Source organism: Triticum aestivum, chromosome 4A (assembly GCF_018294505.1).
Source record: "Triticum aestivum cultivar Chinese Spring chromosome 4A, IWGSC CS RefSeq v2.1, whole genome shotgun sequence".
Taxonomy (NCBI): domain Eukaryota; kingdom Viridiplantae; phylum Streptophyta; class Magnoliopsida; order Poales; family Poaceae; genus Triticum; species Triticum aestivum.
Window position 1 is genome coordinate 753,688,338 of NC_057803.1, and position 16,802 is coordinate 753,705,139.

Below are 16,802 nucleotides of genomic sequence, written 5' to 3' on the forward strand. Positions count from 1 at the left end.
ATGTATATATATGTTCTCTGTGTATATATATGTTGATGTATATATGCAAAAGATAGATTTTTAGAAAAAATACTATTTTTTCTGTTGATGATATGATGATGTTTTTTTTTCATATATGTATTAATTTTTTTAAGTTGTTAGTAGATATCGATTTTAGGTTAGTGCATTTTATCACTGATTTTTGGTTAGTTGATCGATTTAGTGCATTTTATGTTTGTTGCATTTTAGGTTAGTGCATTTTATGTTAGTGGAGAGGAAAAAGTAAAATAAGGAAAAGGAAGAAAAGAGGAAGGAAGAAGAAGGAAGAAGAAGAAAAAGAAGGAGAGGAAAAAGGAAAATAAGTAGAGAAAGAAGGAGAAGAAGAAGGAGAAGACGAGGAGAGGAAGAAGAGGAAGAAGAAGAAAAAAAGGAGAAGAAGAAGGAATAGAGGAGCTTCTTCTCATTTTTTTCTCCTCTTTTTTTCTTCTTCTTCTTCTTAATTTTTATCGGGAACGAGGGTGTCGAGGATCGCCGAGGGGTCGAGGGTCGGGAACTAGGGTAGAGGGTCGAGGGTTCGAGGGTTCTAGGGTCGAGGGGTCGAGGGTCGAGGGTTCCAGGGTCGTCTAGGGGTCGAGGGTTCGAGGGTCGTCGAGGGTTCGAGGGGTCGAGAGGTTTCCTAGTGTCAAAGTATTGAAGAAATCCATGGCTTCATCATTAGCCGGAAGTAATCAGGGCATGATGGTACGAAGTCCTCCAAAGTTATTCTGGAATGGAGTCCCGGATAGGATAATTTGCCTTTCTGTATGAATTTCAGCAAAGGCCTTCCAAATAACGATATTCGGAAGGTTCTTGCTGAACTTTGTACCAAAAAGCGAATTATCCTATCTGGGACTCCGTTCCAAAATAACATTGGAGAGCTTCGTACCATCATGCACCTGTTACTTTCGCCTAATGATGAGACATGGCTTCGTTGAATCCTTTGACACTAGGAAACCTCCCGACCCCTCGGCGATCCTCGACCCCTTGACCCTCGACCGCTCGGCGATCCACGACCCTCTACCCTACCGCGGGCGTCGATGCCCACGTCACTTGTGGGACATAAATGTAGTGTTCAACACCGACCCCCTCCCGATAGCTTCAACACGTGGGGGGGGGTCGATATTACCCCCTCCTTGAAGCGTTCTCGAGGCCACCCCTAACCCTTGAAGCGTTGTCGAGGCCACCCGAAACCCTAGAGAAGCAGCGTCGAGGCCACTAATTAATATGATTCCTTATTGTGATTAGCTAGCTAGTTCTACGTTTGCCACTAATATATCCATATCTGTCATGTTTGAATAATAATTGCCATGTTGTAAATATTTGTAGAAACTATGGACACCCCGCCCCGAGACGAAGCACAAGAAGCGTTGTTGAGGGACATAATCGCAGAAGGAAGTGATGTCGTCTGCTCGTTGATGTTTCTCAATGACACCGATGGTCTGCAAGGAGAGGGTGAAGAAGCAGCTGGCTATGATTATGATGGCTCCGATGACCCAATGCTGGTGCAAGAAGGAGAGGGTGAAGAAGTAGACCGTGAGGACGGCTCCGGTGATCACCGAACTGAGTCCGGCCAGGTATATATATTAGTTAAGCCTGTGCTGACTAGCTAATTGATGCATTCATTGTTTTGGTATGTACACATATTAATTAACTCTCGTCTTTGTTTCTTTTTTCTAGCCCTCTGGATCGAGCACAACTTCGGTAAAGAGACGAGGCCCGAAGAAAAAGTTGAGCTCGGATGAAAGGTTTGAGATCATAGAAATCGCGCGCGACGGCCAACCGATTGAGCCCATCCGGACAAAGAAGGCATTTGTTGCTCAGTGCGGGGTTCTGGTTAGGGACAAGATCCCGATCAGCATCCAGCAATGGTATAGGCATAAGAACGAAGACCCTGAGGTGTCTTATGTCAATGATCTGCAGAAAAATGATCTTTGGACTGAGCTGAAGTCAAATTTCACCCTACCGCCAGAGGATGATCCGGAGAAGCCAGTTATAGAGCCATCAATCAAGTCTTTTGCTCTTAAGAAGATGGCAGACCTATTCAGGAATTGGAAGAAAGACCTGAATAAGTTTGTCGATCAAAAAAAGACACAAGAATTCAAGGGCAAATATAAGAAGATCAGAGATGACTGGCCCGCATTTGTGGCCCACAAGACATCAGAAAAGAGTAAAAAGATGTCGGCGACAAACAAGCAAAATGCTGCGAAGAAGAAGCTTCACCATCGCACGGGGTCAGGTGGCTACCTCATAGCCCGGCCTAAGTGGGCCAAGGCTGAGAATGATCTGCTTGATAAAGGGATCGAACCAGAGACAATGAACTGGCCAGACCATTGCCGGACTTGGTTCTTCAGGGCTGGCGGAACCTTGGACCCTGTATCAGGGAAGTGCATTTGGACGGACGATCAATTGGACATACCAGTCAAGAGGCTTCAGCAATATATCGAAGCAGCACAGCAAGGGACGTTCGTTCCAGACAGGGAGAAGGACGAGCTCACATTGGCCCTCGGGAATCCTGAGCACCCTGGACGGACACGAGGCACGCCAGGCTCCGTTTCGTGGAAGGCTGGATTTCTGGACGCAGGCGGTTACAAAACCCAGGAGAGGAGGAAGAAACTGGAGCAGAGCCAACTGCAGGCGCTGGACGAAAGGGTAATGGGGCTAGAGGAACGAGAAGCAGAACGGAGCAAACAACCTGCGGAAGCTTACCCCGAAGCTACCCCGCCATCTCAGCGGAGAAGCAGCGTGGCTTCCACCGAGCTGCTTCAGCCGGAGCATGCCTTGACGGCTCCTGCCAGCTATCCCGTGGATGCTATCACGGAGTCTCAAAATTGCCACCTTATGGCGGAATGGAGCAATTTGAAGGTCAAGGCAGCTGTTGGCTCTGTTTATCCTACTAAACCCGACTCAACTTTTCACTGTCGGCCGATTCCAAAAGGATATGCTAAGGCGATGGTGGATGAAATAACGGAGGGATTTTAGGACCTCCGGCTTGACCACCCTACCGGTGAAGGGGAGTATCGGCTGGGTTCTGCTCTGAAGACTCCATGCCTATGGCGGAAGGATCTCATCAACCTTCCGAACTGGACGCCTCCGCCTCCTCGTCCTCCTCCGGCGAGTCAGGGCACTCCGCCTCCTCCACCGCCTCCTCCTCCGGCGAGTGACGATTAGGGCACTCGGCCGGCTCCTTCTCCGGCGCGTGGCGGCACTCCGCCTCCTTCTCCGTCTGCGCCGGCGCGCCCAAGCAGCCAACCTCCTCCTTCTCCGCCTTGTTAGCAAGGGCGGAAGAGGCCCGCCACCGCTCCGGCTGCTCCGGCACATCGTAGTCCTTCTCCTCCGCCTCGTAAGCAACGAAAGAAGACATCCGCTCCGTCTGCTCTGCCGCCGTCGAGCAGTACAGCCAAAGGCGGGAGGAGATACAGATTCGGTCCTTCTCTGAAGACTCCAGAGAAGTTACCGTATGAGAGGAACGGGGAGGAAAACGCGAAGATCACGCAGACCGAATTGAATGACTGGTTTGAAGGGTTGAAAGCAAAGAGACATCCACCTCCGGAGGAGAAGGTAGATCCGGTGAAAGCGAAGTGCACTCTGGCTGCCCTGACAAAACCACCCAAGTCTCCGCCGAAAGGCAACTATGAGCGCATTATTGGAAAGGCATTTGCCGAAGCGGAGAGGTCGGGAAGTACTAAAAGTGATCAAAGGATGAAAGAACGACGAGCAGGGAAACAAATTGCCCAGCTCGGCGAACAAGTGAAGCAATCGTGCCCCCCGCTCAAGGTGCCTGCTAGCGACATCGTCGATCCGAGGATGGTGCCCGGTTATGGCAATCCTGAAGATTACCTGCCCGACGATGTACATTATGATTTCTTGGAGGTGCAGATACAAAGGTACGAGTACGGGAAGCCTCTTGTCAAAGATGAAAGATCTCTATCAACGATGATGCGAAGATTGCATGATTCGTACATGAAAACCTGCAGAGAGTCTGAGGGGAGGAGTACTTTGTATGTGAAAGTTAAAAAGGAGCATGACCTCGTTGGAATTGAACTATTGCCTATTCCATTTGAGGAGTTCTATCAGTTTTTCAATCAATTGGCCCTCGATAAAGCAACGGTCACCTGCTACTGTCTGTAAGTAGTACTACTTCTGTCATTAAGTCTCTCTATATAACTCAGCTCTTTCATTGCATGTATTTATAATTATCCTCACTATATTATGCAGATTGAAGATCACCGAATTGAAGAAAAGACAAGTGGGTGATATTGGGTTCATTAACACATATCTCATAGATGCAACTGAGGTTGAATTTCATGCCGAAAATACCGAGGCCAACTTGCTACGATCGTTGGTAATAAATGAACACAAAGATATAATACTCTTTCCTTACAACTTCAAGTGAGTGTTACTGTCTTGTGGCATATTTGGTTTCCCTTATTAGTCCAGGTTATAGTAATGTAATATTGATGAGTTATGCATGCGTGCGCAGGTACCACTATATTCTCCTAGAGATTAAGCTTGAGCAGGGAGTAGTAACTGTCTTAGACTCCAAACGAAAAGATCCCAAGGAGTATGCGGACATGACTGAAATGCTCGAGAAGTAAGCTAAATCGATCATTATCCAACATTTTAAGCAACTTTGTTCATTTCTGATATCAAGTAATTGTTTTCTTTGTATGGCATGGTCTGGAGAAAATTCACCAAAAAAAGCTCCGGGACTGCCGAAGAAGCTACAATTTAGACACCCGAAAGTAAGTACTATAGTAGCATATTCCACGCATCTCCTAGTGATTCAAGCGCTAGTTTCATCAATACCATTTAGCATGCTTGCTAATTATCAGTTTGATTGACCTCCTTTTCTTGTAAAGTGGTTGTGGCAGGAACAAGGGAATGATTTCTGTGGATACTACATTTGCGAGTCCATCCGCCACACGACCTGTGAGCGGGGCTACTCTGACAAACAATATGAAGTGCGTAAATAACAATATTCACAATTTTATTTTATTACCATCATTTGTGTTGAGTTTCATTCATTCATATATATATGTATTGACCCCCTTCTTAAAATTAGATGTTTCGGATGCGGGATGAACTCCTAGCACCAGATCGCCTGCGAGCAATTCAAGAGGAATTGGCGGCATTCTTTCTTGACCACGTGATCACTGAAGACGGAGAATACTATGTGGACCACGCGTCCGTATGTTAGGAGATTATATTTGTAAAAGATAATTATTGTATATATGTAGTCGGTAGTGTCGGATAGATATATGAGAACTTGTTGTTCGACCAATCTCTCGGAGAAGGAGAGCTGGTCGATATCACTTCTCTCTGTATGCATATATGTTCATGACGATCTTCTGTTCCGTTAGTTTGCTTACTAGCTAGATAGCGTGTCTAGCTAGTCCTCTCTATACGTATGTATAGTACGTAGCGTCGACCAAGCACGGACAAAAGAGAGGACACTTCTCTCTATTAATTAGCTAGCTAACACAATATATGAAACACCTAAATTAACCTCCCAAAACCCCCAAACCCCTCCCCCCCCTTCAAAAACAAAAAACAAAAACCCCAGCCACAGAAATGCTGATGCGTGGATGCCTATTGGTCCCGGTTGGTGCCACCAACCGGGACCAAAGGCCCTCCTGCCTGGGCTCAGGGGACAAGCCACGTGGAGGCCCATCTGTCCCGGTTCTGGATTGAACCGAGACTAAATGGCCAGGGCATTAGTACCGACCCTTTAGTCCTGGTTCATGAACCGGGACTAAAGGCCCTCACCAACCGGGACAATAGGCCTTTTTTCTACTAGTGACATCTTACAACATATAAAATGCATGTGTTGAGCCAATTTATTTGCACGAAACAGACACTTCTTTTAAGTTGAAACAAACACTTTTTGGGCAATGCTAATTAGAGTGTTTCCTCGGAAATCCCTTTTGGAGGCTGAGATTCAATCTTAACACTTCTTCATGATTTATGAGTTGAATTCCCTTGTATAGTCCCTCGTCGTTTCCCACGATCCAAACAAGGAAATACGTTTGCTCCTCAAATTCTCATACGTAATTCTTATCATGCGTCAAACAGAGGATTGTGTATAAAACAACTCATCGCAGGTCTAATGTCAATACAACTTCCTACATTAAACTCTCTTTCCCCTTCTCAAATACTCCCCCTGTAAAGAAATATAAGAGTATACGGTAATCCACTTCTGAGCCCATGCTCAGCTGCACCCGCCCTCACGAAACAAATCAAAACAAATACTAGAATTTTTTTTAAAATCCAATTTTTTTCTTCTATGGTAGATAATTTGATGCGTGAGGTTCGCTCCAAGTTTCAAATCAGTTGGACATCTGAGCAGCTCTCGACAAAAAAGACAAATTCAGGATCTGAAAAATGTTTACTGTTCATGCATTGTTATGACCCAATTTATCTTTTTTGCTGAGAGCTGCTCCTATGTCCAAATGATCTAAAAATTAGGGCGATCCTCACACATCAAATTATCTACCACAAGAAAATAATTTGGAATTTTTTGAATTTTTCTTGGTTTTGTTTTGAATTTTTTCTGAACAGGTGCAAATGAGCCTGGGCACCGAAACGCCAACCAGCCGCCCCTCCAAAAAGCTAGGGTAATCTGCCTCCCGCCGGCGCCGGCGCCAGTCCGTTCCATCTCCGGTGGCCTTAGGGCCATGGAGGCGGAGTGGATCTCGCCCCTTGCCGGGGGGAGGGCTCCGTTTTTAGATCTTTTTTTGATCTTTGTTAGGGTTTGCGTCCTGCTCAGGAAGGCGAGATGGCGGCGGCTCCCTGAAGATGGAATAAAGGTCTCCCCGCCTAGCCCCTGTTCCGGTGATGCGTCCAGCATCATCGGTGGGCGTGTGGAGTTGTGTCTCCGGCTGATCTGTCCTTGGTGGATTTGCTAGGATCTGTTCGTCGTTCGTCTTCGTTCGTGTGTCTTCAGGTTGGATCCTTTTAATCTACACTCTTCATCTGCGGCGGTTGCTGTTCTGGTGCGTTGGTTCTATGGGGCCTTAGCACGACGACTTCCCGACTATCTACTACAACAAGGTTTGGCCAGCTCCGATGAGGGAGGGGCGATGGCAGCGGCGCGCCTTCGGCTCGCTTCAGTGCTTGTAGTCGTCGCTAGGTGGTCTACGAATCTGGATGTAATTTTTATTATTTTTAGTATTCGTTGTACTATCATGATTGAAGATGAATAGATTGGAAGTTTTTCCCGAAAAAAAAAGAGTATAGGCAAACACGCTGTTAGCTATTCCGTCTTCTTATATTATATGTCTTGAGTGCAGGGGCAGAACTGCTTCGGGTGGGGATGGACATAAAAAACATGATGAGGTCCATTTTTTTTTTTGAGGGGTTGGTGAGGTCCAGTATTGAACATGGGTCTGTCTCTGTATCATATCGGTGGGCCTTGGAGCAATTATTGTGCATGGGCCAGACGTGGAATTCAATGTTACATGGCCATCCACACACACAAACAAAAAATAGTGGACTACTGCTGCTGAGTGTTGACTGACTGAGACTGAGAGTGTGAGGCTTCTGGAGAGTGAACTTCTGGAGCGAAGGTTCGAGAGTGAACTTCTAGAGCGATGAATCCAATTGTTCCTCTAGCACCGGTCATTGAAACCTTGCTTTCTTTTGTATGACACAATTTAGCTAGACCAAAATCAGCAATTTTGGGGCTAAAATCCTTGTCTAGAAGGATATTTTGTGGCTTGATGTCGAAATGTACGATGCGTGTATTACAACTATGGTGCAAGTATTCGAGGCCACGAGCAATCCCGATTGCTATTACATAGAGCTTATCCCATCCTAAAATTTCCTTGGGGTCCTCTGAGTAAATGAACTTATCCAAGGAATTGTTGGACATGTACTCATATATAAGAGCTCGTTTTGATCCCTCCAAACAGAACCCAAACAAGCTAACAACATTTACATGAGAAGTCCTGCCAATGCTCATAACCTCATTCACAAACTCGCCCCCGTTTCCTTTGCATTCATGCAAGAATTTCACTGCTACTAGACGGCCATCAAGTAGGGTTCCTTTGAAAACCACACCATAACCACCTTTTCCAAGCTCATTGCTGCGAGAGGATGTTATCTTCATTACCTCTGAGTACGTGTATCGTTTTGGAGCTAGGGATCCATACGATGCAATCATGGCCTCGTAATTATTTTCATTGTTTCCGCTAGTCTTCTTGCAAAGGAGAAACCATAGTCTTCTTCCTTTTCTATGCCATATCAGCACATAAATACACGAGAATAGCAAGGTCGCAACTGATGATGTCAAAACTGAGAAGAAAGCATATGTTAGTTCCTTTTGTAAACTAGAGGCTATAGTATAGTAATTAAGTTTCCAAGATCATCGGTAGTTTAAATTTCTGTTTATGCGACGTTGTGTGGTGGCAAAAGTATTAACAAGCTAAATTCCATAAATTCTTGCATTAGGGCATCTCTAAGTCTGACCTCTAAATCGAACACCGTATCTGTCCGCGGAACGGTGGGGACTAGTCCATGGAGAGTGACGCGGGAGCCATCCAACCCTTAATCACAAAAATCCCCGTTTGTCCGGCTCAGAGGAGAGAGGAGAGGAGGGATCGTGCATGTGCTTGCTTTTAGTGAATATGTGTGTGTGGTGTTGGGAGGAGAGAGGGGAGAGAGAGAAAAAGAGGAGGACCACATAGCCCCCCCCCCCAACCACACATACACACAGTTAAAGACGTCTAGACCGCTCCGTGGACCAAGTGGTCCTCATTGGATGACAAAATTTGACTGAAAATTATAATCTAGACATATACCAGAGCTTTGAGGGTCTTCTTTGGAGATGCCCTTATGCACAGACCGAGAGCTGTTTGTCTCAACTTTGCATGTGGTTGCTTTTGGTGGATATGTGTGTGTGGTGTCCGGTTGAAAGGAGAGAGGGGAAAGGGAGAGAGAGAAAAGAGAGGAGGACCACGTTCCAAGCCGAAGAAGGGTCAGGCACGACAGGGGCTGTCTTGAGAGATGAGAAGGGGCGCTTTTAGCAGTAGAATGCAAATTTATTCAGAACGCAGAGGATGTGATGACAGTGGAAGCAATGGCTATGCGTGACGGTCTAGTTTTGGCAAATGCTATTGGCTTTAGTAGGATTGAAGCGGAGTCTGATTCTCTCGTTGTGGTGAATTATTGCCAAGGACGGAACCAATGGTGGGATCTAGCAGCAGCGATTTTTGCAGAATGCATAGATTTTGGCAACGTTAGTAGGAAAGGTCATCTTCAAGCATTGTTTTCGTGATGCAAATTTTGTAGCACATGAGCTAGCTAATTTCAGTTTTCGTAATAAGTGTGATGATAGTTGGACTAATGAGCCTCCTGGGTTCTTAATTTGCCAACTAGTAAACAATGTAACTGTTTTTTAAGTTAATAAAGGTAGCCAGGATGGCCTTTCCTCCAAAAAGAAAAAGAGATGAGGACCACGTGGTTGTTTTTTGTTGGTAAAGTGGATGTCCGAGCTCCCGCATAGCGCCCCCCCCCCCCCCACAACCACACACACACACACACAACTTTCTTCTAGTTTACGAGAAAACAGACGTCTAGACCGCTCCGCGGAACAAGGGTCCCCATTGGATGACAAAAGTTGCCCAGACATTATAATCTCGACATATACCGGAGGTTTGAGGGTATTCTTTGGAGATGCCCTTATGCACAAACTGAGAGCTGTTTGTCTTAACTTTAAATTTAGAATCAATTTTTAATGATTATAGGCATGATAAATTTTCAATTTACTATTTCACCATAGAAAAACACTATTAGTGGACTACTGGTATTTAAATCCTCTGTTTGTGAAAAGATGGTGAAAGTTTTAGCATACCTATTATCATAATCTTTGTGACGGCCCTCCTGGTACCTGGAATATGACATAACATTTATGAGTAAAACCTCAATTGTCCAATAATAATACTCCCTCCGCTCAAATTGAGCTGCCTAAACGTCTTATATTTAGGAACAGATGGAGTACATTGGTTGTGTTTTCCAAAAGAAAGAGATAGGCGTAGTTTATGGATCTTCAATATTTTGCGAATGAAATATGTATGGAAATAAATAAATAAATTCCAGGATATGAAGAACGATAGAACATGGACTACATATGTGACTTTCTTTTGATCGAATACAGGTTTGGCAAAAAAAACATGGGTGACATCTCACTAGTCATTTTAAAATGTATTCCAAGTCTTCAACTATACTCCAGCTTGTCTGACGCCAGGAGAAGGAGCCAGAGACGGCGGAGAAGGACACGGAGAAGGAGCGGCCGGAGAAGGCGGCAGAGGACGATCTAGAGCCTGCGGGCTTCGACATGGACAATGCCATGGCGGAGTTCGATGCGGCCCAGGCGGACCACTTGGCAGAGCAGCAGGTGCTCCTTGAGTCCTTTGAGTCGGAGTACGAGGTGGAGGGCAACCACCCCTTCCTCCGCCGGCGGAAGCAGGAGATCGTCGAGATCTTCACCAAGTTTGTGGAGGACGACGAGCCGGAGGTGTGCCCGACCGCCAATGACCACGAGGCCGGCGGCTCCGGCACCAGCTTCCTCAGCATGCCCGGCGAGGATTCTCAGTTGTGTAGTTGAAGTAGTAGTTGTATGTATATCATGCCGTCGCATGGTTTTGAATGGAACTAGTTATCATGAAATGGCTACTATGGTTGTTGGACATGGAAATTGGGGTATGCCCGGTCATTGTCCGCGGGCTTTTGACAACTCATATTAGGTATGTATGGTTGTAGATGCTCTTAGCAGCCGTTGATGCTGGTGTTGAGAAGAAATCATGTGTCCAACACGCGGAAGGCAAGAGGGAGAAATTGTAAATAACCTATTTTACCAAATGAAAGACCTCCATTATTTGCCTGTGGTACCTAATAAACATAAAAAGATAAGTGGAATCTTTTTACAACGAAATTCAAATCAACTGACCTCTCGTACCAGCTGCTGGTCCCACGGCCAAGGGCCCGGAGGATCCGGTGTTGGACGGGAACCTGGAATCTCTGTCATTGAAGAACTGGAATAGTTCGGACCTCAAGGACCAGCCAGCCTCGCGCCCCGCGTGTTCCGCAGGAACGTGGTCCGCCACATGCCCATGAGGCCTTGTAGGCAGTTTCGGCACTGCGGCCGCGACAGGTCCGCCGCGCACTGCGCCGCCGAGTAGATCCCCGGCTCGGTCTCTGCCGAATACCCCATGGCGAACATCCTGGAGGAGTTGTCCACCGCATACTTCACCGTGGAGCTGAACAGGCCAGTGAGGGCCCAGTCGTAGCCGACGACGTCCCCGTTGGTGATACCTAGAGCGCTCAAGGACGATACCACGCCGGCGTTGCCGTTGGGGTCGAAGAAGTTGTGGTCGGCTAGGCGGACGTAGCACTGGTCGCAGCAGAGGGCCACGTCCCTGCTGCGGTTGCAGGCTGTGGCCGCGTAGTGACCAGCCCAGGTGACGCATTCGTAGCACATCTTGGCGCTGACGTCGCCTCGGCAGAGAATCAGGGCCCAGGCAGTGTCCGGCGCGGCACCGAGGGATCCTTTGGCGAATAGGGTCGGCGACGAGGAGGCGTTATGGCAGAGGGTGCCGAGGAGGAGGTCTAGGAGATTGGTCTCGTATGTGCTGCCTGCCGAGTAGTTGCCTTGGCCTCTGCCGCAGTTGGTCCACGGCTGTGCTGCGGCGAGCGGAATTAGCACGAGGAGCAGGAGAGCATGAATAATAATCATGGAGGAAGAGTAGACGCCGGGCATGGCAGTGGCAGGCGTGAAGGCTGAAGAGAGGAGGAGGAAGCAAGTTGGATCCCTAGCTTTCAAGGAGTAATTCTCCCCGTGAAGAGAAGACTCAAGAGAGGAAGACTTGCAAGTTGCATGCATTGTCATGTTGGGACCACTCCTTTCAAATATTACTACTCCTTGTCGTCCACGTCGTCGGCCTCCTCCTCCTCCTCCTTTCAATATTGTTGTTATTGTTGCTATTGTTGTTGTTGTTGTCACATGGATGAAGTGAGCGGCCACGTTATTCAAAGAGATCTCTTATTCAAACTTGCAACGTCACTGTGGGTCCTCAAATAGTTAGGCTGTTAAAGCTGATCTTTCAACAAACGATCCTCAATAGTTGTTTACTTGTACACTAGGCTGTTCAAAGCTAGCTAGTCTAAATATCAGTATAATTAGCAGATTCTTTAACAGGTTTAACAACTTAACGCGCTGAGATGCTGACACAAAATGAAAGAATACATATATACGGTAGTTGCCCATACTTTACTTAATAAGGTGGCTAGTATCATCTTAATTTCACGGCAATGTGGGTCCAAACATTTTAGACGGGGCTTCAAAAGAAGAATTCTGAAAACACGAGCCGCTTGTCATCCCGGTATTTTCGGTTCATGCCCCACCATTCCATGCATGCTCTAGCCACCAAGCTTGCGTTAGCTGTTCCATGGTCCGCATGCAATATATATTGACCTAAACTGGACAAGACCTTTTCCCAGAAAACGCGAGGGCAACCGAGGTGATTATATAACTGTGCAAGGACGTGCATACAATTGCAAAGCAGCCATAGGCCTCTTCCCAGAAATTGCACCTTCAAAATTGTATAGGTTGCATCAGTGGTGACTGATGCAGCTGGAGCTCATCTGACATCATCTTGCCACATGAAGGAGGTACTGGCTTGGGTTTGCCCACTGTAGAGACTCGTGCAACTAGAGCTGGTGTTGATGAATTTCTAACAGACGTTGTTAATTATGCCTTTTCTTACATACTGAACCAACATGCAAATTCACTGCATCATCTTAGCAAAAGCAACGACGGCTACAGCATGCTCACACACTTGCTCCATCATTTATGTGCATTTGCACGGCGCAGGTCCACCATGCATCAGTGACATTGGGAGATGTCATCAAGCTAAAAACGGCAGCCAAGACACTAAAGCGGGTAAGCAGCAACACACTCAGTTCCGAAAATTATTCCTTCTATGCTTTGTTCTATAGTGGAAGTGCTCTTATATAAGATGATCTTCTGGTGATCTAATTCAACAATGTTCGCAATAACTCTGCATCCGACTGAATTTTTGACCTCCCCAATGCAGAAGCAGTGACTGAATTTCGTGGAGCAGCTGCAAAACCGGTGAGTGAGAAAATTGCATTACTTAATCCGACCAAAAAAGTGGCAGCATGCATGGCAGTGCTACTAGTATTTTACCAGCGAAAATCAGTTTCATTCAAATGATAATACTAGTTTCATTTATACATGTTCTTAATGTGTTGACAGGTGGATTACTAACCTTTGCTAGGAAGAGAACGAAAAAGTTAGCGCCCAACAGGCCTACTAACCTTTGCTAAGCCTACATAAGACCTTGCCAAGCACTCCAAATGCACGCTAGTTATCCAATATTCTCACTTAATCATCTGGATTCGGCCGAGCTAAGTGTACGTTTGTTACTACAAGGATGGAACATATCCGTGTAATCCTCAACTACTAGTTGGTGCCATCCCCCCTATCATCTTCCAATAACCACCCCCAATAGTTGTTTACTTGTAGGCTAGACTGTTCAAAGCTGGGTTAGCAGTATAATAAACAGATTCTTGAACAAGATAATTAAACAGTGTAATAAACAGATTCTTGAACAAGATAATTAAACAGTAGGTAAGCCTAACGTGCCAAGGTATTGTCGTTTTGTATACAGTGCCTGCACCAACTTAATATACTACTACGTTCCAACTTGAATCCCTCATCAAAGATACACGGTGACAAACAAGTGGCTCAATTATTAGGGCATCTCCAGCCGCGTCTCCAACAGGCCCTCCCCAGGCGATTTTGCCGCGCCGGCACCGAAAAAAGACCCCAGTCGCGCCCCCAGAAGCCCGTTTTTCGCCGGCTCGGGCCAAAACTGGTGCCGGCGGACCCAGGCCGAACCCGGCGCCCTGCGGGGCGCTTGGGGAGCCGGCGCAAGCGAAAAAGGCGCGTGGGCCCGCACTAGAGGCGACCCGATGGCCTTTTCACGCTGTTTTGTTGACGCTTTTCTCACTTCTCTCCCGCTTGCTCGCCTTCCTCCCGCCATTCTCCCCCTTTCTCCCGACAACCACGCGGCCTGGGCGGCGTACTTCGAGCACCGCCAGCAACAGCGTTTGGCGTCCACCAACGGCGCGCCGGTGGTCGGCGGGCGGCAGAACAGCGAGGGGCGCCACCTCTGGTGGGGCGTCCCCGGCCGCACACTCGAGGGCGTGCTCATGCACCTCGAGGGCGGCAACGACCCGCCGTTGGCGTACCCCCCGGCGCCGCACCGACGCGTCGGGCCATGGGCGCCAAGGCGGTTCGGGTCCTCCTCCTCCTCTTCCTCCTCCCGATCCTCGTCGCACTCCTCCGGCACTCCGGCCCTGCTCGGCGTCAAGGCCGAGGCCGCAGCGGAGTCGCCGCTCGGCCGGCGCACTCGCAGCGCCGGCATCGTCATCAACAAGGGCGGCCGGCGCGCCTCCTCCTCGTCGGCTCCTCCGTGCTTCGTCAAGCCAAACACGGAGCCGGGGCTGGCGCCGGTGAAGACGGAGCCGGGGCTGGCGCCGGTGAAGGCGGAGTTCGTCGACGACAACGTGGCCCTAGAATGGGCGCGCCAGGACTCCATTGCGATGGAGAAGGCGCGCCGGGAGAAGGCGAAGGAGCGCCAGCGCGCCGCCCTGCGCCGCTTCGAGGAGCGCCGATGCAGCCGCGACGAAGACGGAGTCGTCGTCCTATGCGACAGCGACGACGACGACGACGCGCCGCCGCGAGTCCACCGTGGCGACGTCGGGTCCAGCCGGGGCGTCCGCGTCAAGGAGGAGAAGGCCGAAGAGTTGGCAGCCGCTGTAGGGTTTTTTGAAGTCACAGGACTTATCCTCTCGGATCTTCTACTGGTGGAGCTTGCACTTTGTACATCCATATTGTGAGATGAAATTTCACTGAAATAAGAGATAAGTGAGTAGATCAAGTTAGTGCTAAAGAATAATTTTACAGAAAAACAACAAAATAAAAATACTAGAGAAATATCTCACACTAGTTCACCGAAGCTTTGCTTTGGTGGCATGTCCAGCTCATCTAAGCTTCTCACGAACATTTCAAGAACTCTTGTTATAGTAGGGCGATATATAGGTAATACTTGTATGCACCACAATCCCACTAAGGTCATTTTTCTTGCTACCTCCGCAGTTTCACTGGTTATAGCACATGCTTGCAAACCTTCGTCCTGAGCAAAATGGTCATAAATCCAATCTGGGAAATACTTTTCACTGGACTTTGCAACAAATGATTTTACGTTTCTCCTTCCTCCGACCATCTCCAACAGCATCATTCCATAACTATAAACATCTGACTTGGTTGAAACCACTCCGAAGGTTCGAGAGTGAACTTCTGGAGCGATGAATCCAATTGTTCCTCTAGCACCGGTCATTGAAACCTTGCTTTCTTTTGTATGACACAATTTAGCTAGACCAAAATCAGCAATTTTGGGGCTAAAATCCTTGTCTAGAAGGATATTTTGTGGCTTGATGTCGAAATGTACGATGCGTGTATTACAACTATGGTGCAAGTATTCGAGGCCACGAGCAATCCCGATTGCTATTACATAGAGCTTATCCCATCCTAAAATTTCCTTGGGTCCTCTGAGTAAATGAACTTATCCAAGGAATTGTTGGACATGTACTCATATATAAGAGCTCGTTTTGATCCCTCCAAACAGAACCCAAACAAGCTAACAACATTTACATGAGAAGTCCTGCCAATGCTCATAACCTCATTCACAAACTCGCCCCCGTTTCCTTTGCATTCATGCAAGAATTTCACTGCTACTAGACGGCCATCAAGTAGGGTTCCTTTGAAAACCACACCATAACCACCTTTTCCAAGCTCATTGCTGCGAGAGGATGTTATCTTCATTACCTCTGAGTACGTGTATCGTTTTGGAGCTAGGGATCCATACGATGCAATCATGGCCTCGTAATTATTTTCATTGTTTCCGCTAGTCTTCTTGCAAAGGAGAAACCATAGTCTTCTTCCTTTTCTATGCCATATCAGCACATAAATACACGAGAATAGCAAGGTCGCAACTGATGATATCAAAACTATAGAGAGGAGGACCACGTTCCAAGCCGAAGAAGGGTCAGGCACGACAGGGGCTGTCTTGAGAGATGAGAAGGGGCGCTTTTAGCAGTACATAGCAGATTCTTTAACAGGTTTAACAACTTAACGCGCTGAGATGCTGACACAAAATGAAAGAATACATATATACGGTAGTTGCCCATACTTTACTTAATAAGGTGGCTAGTATCATCTTAATTTCACGGCAATGTGGGTCCAAACATTTTAGACGGGGCTTCAAAAGAAGAATTCTGAAAACACGAGCCGCTTGTCATCCCGGTATTTTCGGTTCATGCCCCACCATTCCATGCATGCTCTAGCCACCAAGCTTGCGTTAGCTGTTCCATGGTCCGCATGCAATATATATTGACCTAAACTGGACAAGACCTTTTCCCAGAAAACGCGAGGGCAACCGAGGTGATTATATAACTGTGCAAGGACGTGCATACAATTGCAAAGCAGCCATAGGCCTCTTCCCAGAAATTGCACCTTCAAAATTGTATAGGTTGCATCAGTGGTGACTGATGCAGCTGGAGCTCATCTGACATCATCTTGCCACATGAAGGAGGTACTGGCTTGGGTTTGCCCACTGTAGAGACTCGTGCAACTAGAGCTGGTGTTGATGAATTTCTAACAGACGTTGTTAATTATGCCTTTTCTTACATACTGAACCAAC

The 16,802-nt window shown here is 47.3% G+C and overlaps 1 protein-coding gene and 1 pseudogene across 1 annotated transcript; both read right to left on the bottom strand.

The window, feature by feature from the left end:
- Positions 1 to 1,138: 1,138 nt before the first annotated feature.
- Positions 1,139 to 11,753, bottom strand: LOC123084646 (G-type lectin S-receptor-like serine/threonine-protein kinase SD1-13; the record flags this gene model as incomplete). The annotated part of the gene is made up of 5 exons (XM_044506128.1): positions 11,074 to 11,753; positions 10,257 to 10,604; positions 9,869 to 9,904; positions 7,580 to 8,310; positions 1,139 to 1,147 (listed from the first exon to the last, which is right to left on the bottom strand). Coding segments are annotated over exons 1-5 (1,800 nt in total), but the record flags the coding sequence as incomplete, so codon positions are not given.
- Positions 11,754 to 15,041: 3,288 nt separating this feature from the next.
- On the bottom strand, positions 15,042 to 15,986 carry LOC123084647 (LEAF RUST 10 DISEASE-RESISTANCE LOCUS RECEPTOR-LIKE PROTEIN KINASE-like 2.4; annotated as a pseudogene).
- Between the last annotated feature and the right edge of the window lie 816 nt (positions 15,987 to 16,802).